Source organism: Lampris incognitus, chromosome 13, assembly GCF_029633865.1.
Source record: "Lampris incognitus isolate fLamInc1 chromosome 13, fLamInc1.hap2, whole genome shotgun sequence".
Classification (NCBI taxonomy): Eukaryota; Metazoa; Chordata; class Actinopteri; order Lampriformes; family Lampridae; genus Lampris; species Lampris incognitus.
This window is the reverse complement of record NC_079223.1, coordinates 21,229,397-21,245,130: the sequence shown is the minus strand read 5'-3', so window position 1 is coordinate 21,245,130 and position 15,734 is coordinate 21,229,397. Positions and strand designations below refer to the sequence as shown.

At 40.7% G+C, this 15,734-nt stretch overlaps 1 protein-coding gene across 1 annotated transcript in view; it reads left to right on the top strand.

The window, feature by feature from the left end:
• gfra1a (gdnf family receptor alpha 1a) overlaps positions 1-11,489 on the top strand; it is a 135,532-nt gene extending 124,043 nt beyond the window's left edge. Inside the window, exons 11-12 of the mRNA XM_056291934.1 lie at positions 7,609-7,656; positions 11,192-11,489. Of these exons, the coding sequence (XP_056147909.1) occupies positions 7,609-7,656; positions 11,192-11,344 (201 nt within the window). The 3' untranslated portion in view covers positions 11,345-11,489. The remainder of the gene's footprint in view (positions 1-7,608; positions 7,657-11,191) is intronic.
• The last annotated feature ends 4,245 nt before the right edge of the window (positions 11,490-15,734 follow it).

The window sequence follows — 15,734 nt, the reverse complement described above, 5'->3', positions numbered from 1 at the left end:
AATTTTCAAAGTAAACACAAATTACCCATGTTATTTGGTTTTTGTCGTTATGTTTTGGACACAACCTTTTTCTACAGTTGACACACAAATACAGACTGCACAAATACGGAATAATGTGGCCTCTGTTATACTTTTGTCCTGCCCCCGTCCTATCAATCAAAACAAAGCCATGAGGAACACTTGGGCAGTATTTATACAGCTGGAAAAAATAGTTCTTTTCAATTTCTGCATTCCAAACCGGCATTTTCTCAGTATGAGAGTAAGTTCAGTTTATCAATTTATCAGCTAATCTCGACAGTGTCTGGGGTAAATTCTGTAACGTTTTAATGAACATGGAAATGTAAACATAGGTGAGATCTAACAATTAAAGCAGTTTAGGTAAAAGTGGTCTGTATTTAGTATGTGAGGCATGTGCAGGGCTCGAAATTAACTTTTTTCCTCAGTGTCTCACAACTGTCCCGAATTCTACTTTGCATTGTCCCGGATATAACCAACAGTGTCTCAAATTTTAATTCTTGTCGTCGCCCCCCCAATTATGCAGAATACATATAATGTGATCCTTTTTTGTCACTTAATCATCACACCATGGACTCTGGTCCACCATATAAGTTTAAAATACTTATTCTTTTATTACACATATGAATATTAGTTTTGGGAGTCGGCAGTATTGGGGCTTGCATCAGGGGGCTGTTTATTCAACCACCTCACCATTTCTTTCTTCTTCTTCTTTTAACTGTCGTTGATGATGGTCTATCGCTCTGGTTCTATGAATGTTGCATTGGCACGAGTCAAGCAGCAGCCACTGGCAGGGTGGATGACGTAGAATGCATTCTATGATTTGCACGAACAGGCGATTGACTGCCCTATCATGAGGTGCCGCAAGAACGTAAGCCTTCTGTAGTTTCGCCGTTCACACGTTTTTATTAAATTATTCAAACGACAAAGTAACGTCTAGATACTCATAATTAATGACTTTGCAAATAACACCTATTTCGAAGTTTACTTTGACAGTTTTTTTCACTGTCCCAGAATTGTCCCAGACAAAACATATTTGTGTCCCAGTAGGATTTTTTATGGTCCCCGGGACATCGGGACATCGTTAATTTCGAGCCCTGGGCATGTGGCAGGTGTTGTAAATTGGCAATGACTTGTAATAACATCAGTATGGTCCTGAAATGACTTAATGGGCAGCCACGGTAAGGTCTTAGCTCAAACAGACATGACAACTGTGGCGCAAAAACGGGAAAAAAAAGGATTTGGAAAATGGTGGATTGCTCCCTCCAGGTTGGGGACGAGTTGTTGCCTCAAGTGAAGGAGCTTAAGTATCTCGGGATCTTGTTCATAAGTGAGGGTAGGATGGAGCGGGAGATTGACAGGTGGATTGGTGCAGCATCAGAAGTAACGCGGATGTCGTACCTGACCATTGTGGTGAAAAGGGAGCTGAGCCAGAAGGCAAAGCTCTCAAATTACCAGTCAATCTTTGTTCCAACCTTCACTACGATCATGAGTTTTGGGCAGTGAAATTATTTTCCTCCATAGGGCATCTGGGCTCAGCCTTAGAGATAGGGTGAGGAGCTCGGACATCTGGAGGGAGCTCGGAGTAGAGACGCTACTCCTTCCGTTCGAAGGGAGCCAGTTGAGGTGGTTCGGGCATCTAATTAGGATGCCTCCTGGGCGCCTTCCTTTGGAGGTTTACCGGGTACAGCTAACTGGGGGGAGACCCCAGGATAGACCCAAAACTTGCTGGAGAGACTACATGTCCAATCTGGCCTGGGAACGCCTTGGGATCCCCCAGGAGGAGCTGGAAGGTGTTGCTGGGGAGAGGGACATCTGGAGTGCCCTACTTAGCTTGCTGCCACCATGACCCGACCCCGGAGAAGCAGCTGAATACATTCTATTTATAGAGGACTTTTGAGGGTAATCAAAGACGCTTTACTTGAAATAAAATGAACGTAGAAGCAACACACCAAAACATTTCATTAAATAATAAATTATAATTGTCTTGATAATTATTTCGCCAATATGCCGCTGCCAGGGTTGGGATACGCGTAGACGTTTTACGTAGGCACCTTATGGGGATGATGAGATAAGATATCAGTGAGGAAGTAGATTGAAAAAACCCTGCTCCCCACCCCCATCCCCTTCAGATATATGTTCCACAGTACACAGTGGCATTGGTTTTCCTATGTGACATAACATGTGCTGTGCCTGTCTCTGTCTTTTATCCAGCTCCACATCTGTCTTCAGAGATATAAAATTCTCATTCAGCAGCACAGTTACCAACCGTCCCCTACACACACACGCACATGCACACACACAACACAGACAACACACACACGCACACACAAAAGTCCATATTCAACAACCAGTGACTTTGAAACCCCGCCACTTCCAGCCAATGACAGCTCAGCAGGACTTACAACAATGTGTTTACCTTGCACACTGAGGCTTGAAAGAAAGAATCAAAGAGCAGGAAAGAAAAGAAGCGGAAGGTGTACTGGCTGAATGAGAGCGAAAAAAAATAATTTAAAAATATCCTCAGCTCCCTGTGAGAGGTTTCTTTTTAGAAGCTGGAAGAAAACAGCTTGAGACCTGTGTGCTTTCCCCTCTCCCCTTTGTCAATGTTCAGAGATCTTGTTGGGCTCTTGTGTGAATTGTGCAGACAATGTGAAGAAAAGTGCTTTTGACCGTAAGCTTCAAACTAAATTAGAGGAAAGACAGCTTTTTTTACCCCTCAGTTCCTGAGAGCATCGTTCTCTCTCTCTTTCTTTCTCTCTCGCTCTCTCTGGCTACAGTATCTTTCTTTCTTTTCCTCAACTGTCGCCTGTGCATGAGGAGAACGTGGTGCTACACAGTGTTGAAGGCCCCTGTTTTCCTTTAGAAACAAAATTAAGTCAGGAAGAGTTTTGATAGGAAAATAAGTTGGGGGGTCTGCTACTGTCATTTTTCTCACCATGAAGAACATGAGGGAGAAATGTCCTGTGGTGTCCACAAAAATCCCATCAACCTCCTGCCCTGCCACTGTTCTGTACAAATACAAAACACACAAAACACAAGCACACACACACACGTGTGCACACACACAGGTGGACAAACCCATTCAAACATTCACCTTCACATGCACAGTCACGTAAGGATGGAGACAATCATACACATACCCACTTAAGGGCAGACCCAAGCTCACATATATGTGCTAACATAAAAACGTGCAGACAAACGCACACAAAAATGCATACATAAAGTATTCAACAGGCCCCTGGGCTAAGTCAGCCTGTTCTTATGAATATAATTGACTCTAAAGCAAACAGGAGAGTGCCCTGGACAAATACGGAATTCAAACGCATGCTAATGTGACTTTTTGGAAGCAGGCACCCAACAGAACACATATCAGACATATTCACCAAAACAGAGAAACAAGGAAGGAATATGCTTTTGAGAAGAAAACTATTTTTATATACAAGGAAGAAATTATCATACCTAACTAATTGTCCAAAAAAAAGTAGTGTATATGACATTATTAGGTTATCAATTGCTGAAATTATTGTTTCACTGTATACTTGATCAGATACACATTACACAACTATAAAAAAAATTCCATTTAAGATTTGGAGTTGCTAAAATTGTTAGAGCTGGGAAGTCCGGGTAGCATGGCGGTCTATTCTGTTGCCTACCAACACAGGGATCGCCGGTTTGAACTCCCGTGTTACCTCCGGCCTGGTCGGGCATCCCTAAAAACACAATTGGCCATGTCTGCGGGTGAGAAGCCGGATGTGGGTATGTGTCCTGGTCGCCGCACTAGCACCTCCTCTGGTCGGTCAGGGCGCCTGTTCGGGGGGGGGGTGCTGGGGAGAATAGCGTGATCCTCCCATGCGCCACATCGCCCTGGCGAAACTCCTCACTGACCGGTGAAAAGAAGCAGCTGGTGACTCCACATGTATCAGCAGAGGCATGTGGTAGTCTGCTGCCCTCCCCGGCTCAGAAGAGGAGGTGGAGCAGCGACTGGGGCGGCTCAGAAGAGTGGGGTGATTGGCCAGATACAATTGGGGAGAGAAAAAAAATCGAAAAAAATAATAATAATAATAATTGTTGGAGCTTTGAATAAATCAAATGTATGTAATGCTGGATGAAACTTTAGGACATTTGGACTTGACGTTGCCACAAGTATGAATACACTAGAATTTAAAAGTCCAAATATCTCATGAGAAATTGTGTTACGACTTTTAGATACACCTGAACTCTCGAATGCAGAGGAAATCTCATTATTGAGCTCAAAACTGATTATAGGTGCTTTTATTTATTGTGTACCTTAGTCTGAGAGACGTATACCGGCTGTGTCCACTGTTGGGGGCACCCAGCTGAATACTTAACATTCTTGGCCTGGTTCCTGTTTGATTTTCTTATTTGGCCCTATCACCAGTCTGTATGCCGACGCCTGCAAATACATTATGATTTATGGACATCATTCCATGGGAGCTTTTTGTTTTTGCAGTTAAGCGCTAAAGCAAAGGTATTATAACGAAATATCGCCCCCCCCCCCTCTCTCTGCATTACCAGCGCCTGCTTCATTCTGTACATCCCTATTTTTCGTCTGAGTTACTACTCTGTGTACTGGAGCCATTTATTATTCTGTCACACCCAAAGCCTGTGTACACACACACACACACACAAACACGCACGCGCACACACAAACACGCACGCGCGCACACACGCTGCCTGAAGTAAACACTAAAGTTGCAATTAACCTCGACCAACAGTCATCATGGCGAGTACAGAGCTTTAATGTCAAAATCTTTTCATGAAAAATAAGCCAAACTATGTCATTTTCATATCAGCCGTAAAATGCTGTGCCCTCACACGAAGTGCAACTCTATTTTCCAATTTTAAGTCTCAGGTCACTGTGACTTAATACTATTACAGTGTATAAATGATTATAGAACTGGGGACCAACAAGTCATTTCAGCACACGCTTGCCATTTCTTTTTGCAGAAATATCTTGAAAAAAAATCAATCTTAATTTTTCTCTCGTGTTTTGTCACTCTAATAATCCATTCCACAATAGTTTAATTTCCAAAGTGTGCACATCTGCCACTCACCATCTTTTGAATCATGTGCCACCTCATGTGTTGCAGTGGCATTCATTTGTATGCTATATGGCTTTCCCAGACCAAAGTCTTCAGTTTTACAACTTTTGCACATTGAAACTTGGTCATCCACTAAGAAAAAAATGACAGTATAAGTTCAGATGCCGTAGTATGTGAAATGCTGATATTAGAATGCTAATAAACAAAGCAACTCATAGGCATGAAAAACACATGGACGCAATTGTGCAGAGGTGGCTTTGGGCCATTTATACCTGAAAGCAAACACAACAGTCCCCCATTTTACCTCACATTCTCATTTCCACAGATTCCACATATTGTGTGTGTGTGTGTGTGTGTGTGTGTGTGTGTGTGTGTGTGTGTGTGTGTGTGTGTGTGTGTGTGTGTGTATGACCTTGTGTGTGCACGACGAAATGTGTACCTAACATCTGTTAGAAAGACTGTCTGTATATAAAAAGAAAGCATATGTGTCTGCACATCTGTTCACAGCTATACATGTATGAGTGTATGTACATGTGTAGGAGGAAGAGAAAGGATGTGTGTGTGTGTGCGAGACTGTGTATGTGTGTTTAATACAGAGATTGTGTCATGTGTAATGACATGAAATAGTGTGTGTGTGTGTGTATGTGTGCCTTCATTTGCATATCTGAGATGAAATCATAATCTTTAGACGACAGTCCCTCTGTGCACAGCCTTGCTCTTGTTCTCCTCACATTGTTTATAAAAAAGCTTTAAGAGTTTAAAGGATTCTTAAAGGGTAAATATCTGCGGTTATTTTAGCTTAGCTTTTAGCAGCACGGTGGCCCAGTGGTTAGCACTGTTGCCTCACAGGAAGAAGGTCCTGGGTTCGAACCCCAGGCCATCCCAGGTCCTTTCTGTGTGGCGTTTGCATGTTCTCCCCGTGTCTGTGTGGGTTTTCTCTAGGTGCTCCAGTTTCCTCCCACCATCAAAAAAGACATGCATGTTAGGGTTAATACTCCTGCCTGTGTCCCTAAGCAAGGCAATGTAAAGAAGAACTGGAGTTGGTCCCCGGATGCTGCAGCTGCCCACTGCTCCTTTTCAACAGGATGGGTTAAATGCAGGGAACAAATTTAATTGTAACCTGTACAATGACAAAATAAAGTGGCTTTCCTTCTTCTCTTCTCCTTATTATTCACACAGGTTTGTATTTGTTATACTTGTAAATAATTCTTAGTTGACTTTGTCCACTGTTTGTTAGTTTCATGTAAGCTTTCATTTCAAAAACTAGTTAGGTTTTCTCAAAAGGTACAATTCCTAAGATCTACACCCAAATCAATGTTTTTTTTATACTTTCTTTTGCAGGTGCATGTAAAATAATTACTCATCAATGAATATCACAATCATGAACCCTTTTGTTTTTGCTCTTTTTAATGTGTACTGTGAGGTGGGACTTTCCCAGGGAAAATAATGCGATGCATAGCATTTTGTGTGTGTGGCTTGGCATCCAAAAAAGGCAGCAGTCTTTAGTGAGTCGTAAAGAGTTGCTTGTTGAAGCAGCTCTTTACGAGAGGATTCAGCCTGCACTCACTGTCAGCCTGCAAAGTGTCAACAGCTAAAGTAAGAGGAATGAAAGTTTTGAGATACATTTTCTCATTAGTATTTTTAGTTTTACTGTGGTTTTTATTAATTAGTTGATTACAAATTAATTCTTCTTCAGCACTGTCAGATGAAAAGAAGTGGCTGGTGACTCCACATGTATCGGAGGAGACATGTGGTAGTCTGCAGCCCTCCTCAAATGGGCAGAGGAGGTGGAGCAGTGACCGGGATGACTCAGAAGAGTGGGGTAATTGGCCAAGTACAATTGGGGAGAAAAAGGGAAAAATACTATAACAAAAAAATAGGCTCCAGTTGCTGTGAACCTGAATTGGATAAAGCAGATACATACACAAAATGGATGAAAGGATGGGTGTGTTTGTACAAATAAATTAGCTGTCCATTTGTAGTCTTGTGTTTTGCCCACAGGTACAGAGGAAAGATAATGATCTTGAACTCTGATCTGTAAAGTGGCTGTTGAAGCATTTTTCATTGACTTCTTCGACTTCCTTGGTACTCTATTGTGGTTACAATACCTGACGCATTTTGTTGATGATATATTATTGTCTGTTTCAGAGAGTTTAGTGAAACTAGACTTTTTTGGATGTCGAAGCTTGGACAATCATAGTCTACGATGATAGTTTCATTTACTGGCAGCGCAGCAGACTTGTTTTTATTTTTTCCTGCACACTATAGCTACTTGGCTTTAGAAAAGCAGTCCCTCTGTGTATTTACTGACTTGCCGTTGTCATCACAGAAAGGTGAATCAGTTCATCTGGACACAACGTTTAGATGAAGTGATTCACCTTTCTGTAATTTCCTTACCTGGATTATTGAGCATGCACCAAGACACTCTCCGTTGTCACTGTAGCAACATGCTATCAACGGATTTTGATGTGGACTTTCTGATGTTGTTGTCGGTGATATTCATGATTTTTATGCCTCATTTTCGCAGGCTCAGAAACTGAAGTCAAACTCCACTGTTGACGGCCTCATCTGTGTGGTAAGAATATGCCAGATTGTTTTCATGAATCCATTTGCAAAGTGTTATCATCCTTGGAAAAAAGTCGATTCACAAAAACCTGACAAATGCAGTATTTGACAATGCACTAAGAATTTATTTTACTTTAGTCTCCAAAACACTAGTTTTGATACATGTCATACATTTATATATATATATATAACATGCATTATACATGCATTTTGTCAATTGGAAACACCTTTCATTTAAGTATAAACTTGCTGCAAAATAAATATTGCGGTATGGTAAAAATAGTGTCTTTTGTGTAAAAATGTTTGCCATGGTTATGTTTTTGGGTTTAACTGTAGCATGTAATTTCCTACTTGATGCAAACTAAGTTGGTGAAAAGTTCAAGACAAGAAAAGAAATTAACAGATACCTGTAGAGATGAGAATAAACAGTAACTGATTTAGAGAAGAAAAGAAAAAGTTTAATGGTTGAGTAAAATTTCGGATCACAGGGACACATTTGGTCATTATAGTAAAGCAAAATGCACATCTTGGGGCTTGAGCTAGGTGCCTTTGCTGTTTCTAACCTTTAACTAGCCCCATCAGGCACAAGACAGTGTGCTTGGAGCTACAGTTTGAGTACTTTTGACTGTTTTTACATAATTTCATATATATTATCATTAGCATAATGACGTGCGTGAGCCCCTTGACTACAATGTCCGGTTAAAGCTGCTACAAGGAGTTTTGGGATTTTGTTGACGGCGTGACTACGTGATCAAAAAGCATTAGTGTGGGCGTCTGGGTGGCGTGGCGGTCTGTTCCTCTGCCTGCCAAAACGGGGATCAGCAGTTTGAATCCTCGTGTTACTGCCGGCTTGGTCGGGCGTCCCTACAGACACAACTGGCCGTGTCTGCAGGTGGGAAGCTTGATGTGGGTATGTGTCCAGGTCACTGCACTAGCGCCTCCTCTGGCCAGTGAGGGCATCTGTTCGGGAGGGGAGGGGGAATTGGAGAGAAGAGCATAATCCTCCCATGCACTAAGTCCCCCTGGCGAACTCCTCACTCTCAGGTGAAAAGACGCAGCTGGCGACTCCACATGTATCGGAGGAGGCATGTGGTAGTCTGCAGCCCTCCCCGGATCAGCAGAGGTGGTGGAGCAGCGACCGGGATGGCTCTGAAGAGTGGGGTAGTTTGCCAAGTACAATTGGGGAGGAAAAAAAAGGGGGGGGGTGTTAATGTTTTGAGATAGAATAATTTCACTGTCCGTTGCAAAGCTACACATTCACCGTCTGCTAGCTCGTGCATTTGTTTTGAAGAGACGTGAGAGATAGAGTGGTATTTTGGATAAAACAGGTGTTTGCAAGATAAACAGCGCTGAGGAAATGCATCTCTAATTGTGGCTATGTATCCTGTCTGAGTGCCGTAAATCATTTTGTCAGATTTTGTGGGGAATCTGACCTGGACACAAACATTTGGAATTGTTAGATAACAATATCTAATCGACAATATCCAGTCTTCTCACTGTTGGTTAATGTTAGTAATATAGAGACATCAAAATCAAATTGACTGATAATCAGTGACAAAAACCCTTGCGGCAGCTTAAAGTTGGGAAAAATAGCTACAGCTTGAGAGGAACTGTGCACAAACGGGTTGTGTCGGGAATAAAAATTCTGAATATTTTACCAGTTGCATTGCCACGAGTCAAGAAAGCAGGTTTTCCAGTTGTTGACCACAGCTCACCAATGCCACCCAGACAACAGTGTCAAAGTCCACTGACCAACTTCAGACAATGATCACAATGGTAGTCCTTCCTGTCCGCTTTGTTGACTCCTGCTACTCATAGTTCCTTTGGGGCTGAAATGGGATTGTTGCTTATCTAGTGGCTTTTAAAGTTCATTGTAAATGTCATTGTACAATAATAAGGCACTGTTACACACAGAGCTGACATTTAATAGAGGCACCGGGCAACAGGTCTAGGGGAGATGACTTGTCCCCTGGCTTGTAGCTTTATCAGCCAGTCAAAGGCGAATATTTTTAATGAAGGTCTAAATATATGTGCTTTGTTGTGTGTGGATGTTTGCATATGCACACACTCAAGTATGCCTCTAGTAAACATATCTGCACTAACTCCTCAAATCTGAAGCTCGTACAAAGGCACCTTAGGTTTTTAGTCATGAAATCGACCTTTGCTTTTCTACTGTGGCACCGTAGTTCGGTTTGATTTAATGTGTCATAGTATTATTGAATCAAGCATGATATTCATGTGGACATCGGCATGTCATTTTGCTGGGGCTTAAACCCCAAACATTTTGAGTGTAGCCCTGAATATAATTTTAAATTTAAGCCTATGTGAAGCCTGACAAAAAACGTAACGTGTGTGAATGTCTGATAGTCTTCATAACATAAAAGCCTGTCAAAATAAATGCAGGTCTCTAAACCAACTCCGTGTGTGTGTGTGTGTGTGTGTGTGTGTGTGTGTGTGTGTGTGTGTGTGTGTGTGTGTGTGTGTGTGTGTGTGCGTGTGTGTGTGTGTGTGTAAAATTTAATATTCTGATAAACTAATTTTAACATAAATACAGTGAACTTTTTTCTTTAGTCTGGTACCCTAGCATGTCAATAAATATTTAATGATAGCAGTTGTGAAACATTCTGCTTCTACTCAATACTAATACTAATTACTAACAACTACGAATATTTTAAACATCCAATTCAGAATTAGTCTGGAGTAAACAACCGTTTTTGAGATACACATTTCAATTGTTCAATGATTAAGACATGTACTTTGAATTTAAATAAAGTGCCAGAGTGCATAAAAAGCATCAAAATTTATCAAAAAAATTTTCCAGGGGGGATCCCCCAACCCCCCTGCCGAAGTCCAGACTAACCCCCCCCCGAAAGTCCTCAAATCCTGGAAATGCCCCTGCATGTGGATATCACATTTTCAATGCACTAAATGCAGCGCGGCTAATGTGCTATGTGCTAATGTTTAAGATGGAATATTATGAATATTAAAAGGATGTAGCAAAGTATTGGCTTTTCCAATGCATAAATATGACTAATATCAAACAATGTTCTACAAATGTTGAGTGAACAATGGAAAAGCAAAAAAAATGAAATGTGAATTATGTTCATTTCCATGTATTTTCATTTCCATGTTCACTCAATTTGGGAATGTCCCTTTGTGAATGACTCCATCCAAAACATTCAAAAGAAAAACAGAGAACGCTGATAAAAATTGCTTGACAATAGAGTCTCATTTCCACCACTCTTTTTGGCTATTTTTCCCCTCTTTATCGATACATTAACTTTGCCTTTTCAAACCTTGTGACTCTTTATTTCTGTATATTTTCTATCAGCGCTTTTCATTTGCAAAGAAATCTTAATGTGGAAACATACGTAGCTAATGATAAGTGTCAGCTATCTTTTGTGCAATGATGTGCAGTTGTTTTTTTTTAACAAAACATGAGTATGAAGTCTTGTCGGACTCAAACTTCCTTATTCCTCATTTGCTACCATTGTCTCTTTGTGTTTCTCTCTCTCTCTCTTTCTCTGTCTATCTGTCTCACCCAGGACCCTCAGATAGATGGTCCAGGTACGTCCAATGCCATCCCTAGAAACTCTGCCGTTCCCAGACGGCATCCACATGGCCTGCTCTCTCTGCTGCCCCCGCTGCTTTGGCTCGGGTACTGCAACCTGCCAGCGTTCTCGGCAGCCACCTTGTAGCCTCTTCAAAGCAACAAACAACAATGGACTGACAAATGTTATTTGTATAAAAGAAAAAGCTCAACTAGAAATTATATCCTGTGTTCCCAGTAAGACCTGTTGTATTTTATTTCCTCTAGGAATCTATTTCTCTCTACTGGTTCCTACTTTGTTTCTTTTTGTTTTTGTTTTTTTTAATACTTTTTGGGAAGTTTTTTCTCTTTCTTTGTTTTTGCATTGCAGCTGTGTGCTTGACCAGTGATCTACGTGCTAACTGAGTTTTGCTATGTGTTCCCTTTGAGTCTGTCGGATAAGGGATCAGAGGCTGCGTTGCCCATTGGGATACACTGAGAACATAATGTAGGACTACATTCCAACATACTACGTACGGCTCAAGGGTCTTGATGGGTTGGATAAAATGTAAATTAACAACAATTTTAAAGCCATTATTTAACATTTATCCATGCAACCAGTGTACTGAAGCAAGATCGGAGCTGAAACAGCATAGTCACTTGCATAACACAGCATTTAAGCAGGTGGGCAGAATTCTAGGTGTTAGTCTCATCTGTGTTGTGTGTGTGTGTGTGTGTGTGTGTGTGTGTGTGTTTTGATTATGGTGTCAGCTGTTATTCACATTTTATGAATTTTACTAACTGACTGCAGAGTGTGTGGACCTTGATTGGGATCAAGACGAACCCCTCAGACAAGAGACCACTTGGAAAGCTTTTTCTGGGAATTTAAACTTTTGGTTTCAAATAGCTGTCCTGGTATTTGGCTGAGAGCTGACGTTATAAAGCTGATAATTTATACAACAACATTCACGTTGTTCTAGCTTGGAATGAAACACACAACGCGGCATACAAAAGCACACAGACCAACGCGCCTACAACGCGTACATTTTCCACACTCATAAGAACTCACACAAACACAAACACTGACCAGCTTCTGTGCTCCCTCTCTGCAGCCTTCTTTGCCAACAAGGGGATACTCATACTGTATATCACAACACAACGTAAATCACGGTGGAGAGCTGAAATCGCGCATCTCAACTCATAATAGCGATTGTACATACTCATATGTTATTGTTAGAGGTCTGTAAGACAGTTTAAGTATTTCTCTGTGAAAGATAATGTATAGCAGTGAACAAGGATTTGCTACCAGACAAACGAGTCTGTGTGACTGAACTGAGCACCACATTGCGGCACATGGTTCATGAAAACAGGAGCTATGGAAAGCTAAGGCTTATTGTTGTACTGTATACTCAGTTCTTCTCCTGTGTTCACAGCAACTCACACCTCATCAGCCCAAGCTTTATGCATCCTATCCATGAGCTCGGTGTAATGTTGTATTACCTCAACAGTGAAACTGTCAAAAGTCTTGGGGGGGGCATTCATTCAAGTCATTTCAATTCCAAGATCAGGCTGAATTGTGATTTGCTGTATGACCTCAGTATGTATATTGTTCAAGCATTTTGTATGTCTGTTTTAAGGATTGCCGGGAAGAAGCCGCATTGTCTTTATTGCAATCCCGTTCCAGTATTTAGATGTACTGTACCAGGCTTAAACAAGTAGTTTCCATGAACTGTAAGATATCAAAAAAGGGATTTGGGCCTTTTGAATTCTCATCCAGTAATTTAGGCTCTGAGTTCACTTGATTTCCTGACACACAACATGCGGCATGCACAGCTAATTTCTTTAGCAATTTGGATTAACAGAAGCATTTATGACATGCAGCTTGGGTCTCTGTGGCATCTCAAGACATGATTAATGTATAGTAGAAGTTACATGTTATTTACAAAGCATCGACGTGGTACCTGTATATGTACGATATGTACTGCTGAAATCATAATTGGACAAATTAAGTCTGGTTATTATTCTATTCCAGAGCATTGTGAACTATTTTGACATTCAGAGATACAATTTAAAGTAAATAAACAAGCCAGATTTTTTTGTCTTTTTTTTCTATACAAGCTATATGTATATTTCTTCCACTATATATAAATATGGAATATTATTACATTTGAGGAAAGAGGATATCGACATAACTATTCCATAATACTTCTTCTAAAGTACTACTGTATTTCCTAAGCTTATTGATTTTGTATCATAGTCCATTTATGGTGTTGCCTATATATGATATCGCTTTTTGGGTAAAATGATCACTTATTTTTCTATTTTTTGTTGTTTCAAATTTACCCTTTCTGTGCAAGGAATTAAATATGTTGAGGTAATATGGACTGGACACAGAGAGAGTTTGTATGCCATAATGATTTTTGTCTCGTCACCGAAATAATCAACTTAAACTCGGTTAGAAAACCAGAATAAGTGGCGATTGCATGGTGAGTGATAAGAAATGTAATAAAAAGATGGAGAAAGATGCAGTTGTTATTTGCAAAGCATACTTTTTTATTGGTATTATCTGCATTTGAACATTGTTGTCAAAGCTCCACAGCTCACCTATGGACAGAGTAGAGAGTAGATGTAGCACTACCAAGGGAACTCGTGGGCTGTTAGGCCATGCAAACTGGGAACGATGGTCCTTGAATGTTGGGAAGCCCCAGTACCTTTCTCAGACTTGCGTCTCAGACATATACATTTTATATTTGACATCCTGTGTCCCTTATTTACATGCCGTGGAATTTCTTTACTGCATCTCTGTTACTGAAATGTTGTTAATGATAATGAAAATGATGAAAATGAGAATGTTGTGGAGGTGGTTCAAGACCATATCTGGGTTTATGAAGAGTTCCTCTGGCTGTTTGTTTTTGCAAGACACAAACAGTCTCCTCATGTGATGTTAAAGTTTTCACTGTTGGACAAAAAGGCAAAGAGGGCGAGTATATTTACGATCCTCTCCCATCTGTTGTTTAAAATACCAGAAATGGCTTAACAAAGACGCAGGCTTCCTTCTCGGCTATTTAACATCATGAACTTCTTAGCTTGTGAAAATGTAAAATGTATTGTACAAAAGTTATAATTAAAACTGTTAAATCATCGAAGCCTCCACTTTTGGTGTGTTTTTTTTTTAACAGGTAGAGAACCAGAGAGACTTTGAGGTGGTTTACACCTGGCATTAACATGCGTCTTGGGTGATCTGATTGCAAGTGGACAGCTCTAAGTACATCGGCGACCACTTGTGATCAGATCTCATTTCCCCGCTCTATATGCAAATAAACACGTACATCAGCAATAGGGGGGGTGTGGTTTAGCTTCCGCTGCAACCGGAGAGAGGGGGCGTGGCTCACGGAGGAGCAGCGCACCAGCCCGTGCGAGAGAATTAATGTAAGACATTATTGAATAAAGCCTGTGTTCATTGCCTAAAACTGTGTCCGCCTTCATCTCAAACCCTCCGTGTCACAATCACGTAAATGAATACGTACAGAAACGCGAGGAGAGAGGAGTCAAAGCAACAGGCATTTAACCAAAACGAGACATCCTTGTTCAGCTCAGCCTCATTCTAATGTGCCGACAATTAGTATGACGTATTTCACATCTGTAAGTTATTACTGTCAATTATTCTACCAAATTATGTTGTCATACAAAATGTCAAGTGCTCTTAAAGAAATAAAATAAATAATCCCATACCCCAACTGCACTTCATTTCCATTCCACGTTGTTGTGAAGCACAACAGGTTTTTAAAAAGTGGTGTGTAAATATATGTTATTATTCTGCTGATGTAGATCTGTCTGAAAGCCTCCAGACCCCTGACCTGATATACTGCATTTAAAAATATTCAATTGTGGGTAAATAGTTTCACATTATTACAGTGGCATGGACATAGCAAATGCAGGTTGCACCAAATAGAGACAAATAATCTGATGAGGAAAATTAACACTAGAACGACCGGGATTTCACTCCTACCTACAAAAACCATGGGCCAGTTTTTAAACTCTATATTCTGTCAAGATAAATACCCAATTTAGATATTAATGCATTCTATGTGTTAGTATGCCTGTTAAGAAACTGACACCAAATGTAACATTTTAACAACTTTAATACTATTTTTCCAAACAATTTAAAATCGCCGCTGTCCAACACCTGTAAATACTGCAACACCTCGGTGGTAGTCATGGTGTGTCTGAAACGGCGGCTGTACCCACACATGTTGGTAATAATCAAAAATCAAGTTTATACTATTACTCTGTACTGGAGAACGCTAGTGTTTCTAGGACAGCGCAATGAACTTCACGAAGAAAATGACATGACCAACACATGTCATAAATAGTGACATGACGTGTGCGATGACGCGCAAATTACGCACGGTCATTTTGACCGCTCATGGTCATTTTAGGTAAATCTTATTTTTTTTTGTGCAATTGATCTAAAACTCATTTCAATGCAAATATATGCAATTTTAGGAGTTTTTTTTGGATATGTGTTTTTGCGTTGCACTGTTGTGGACTGGGGGAAA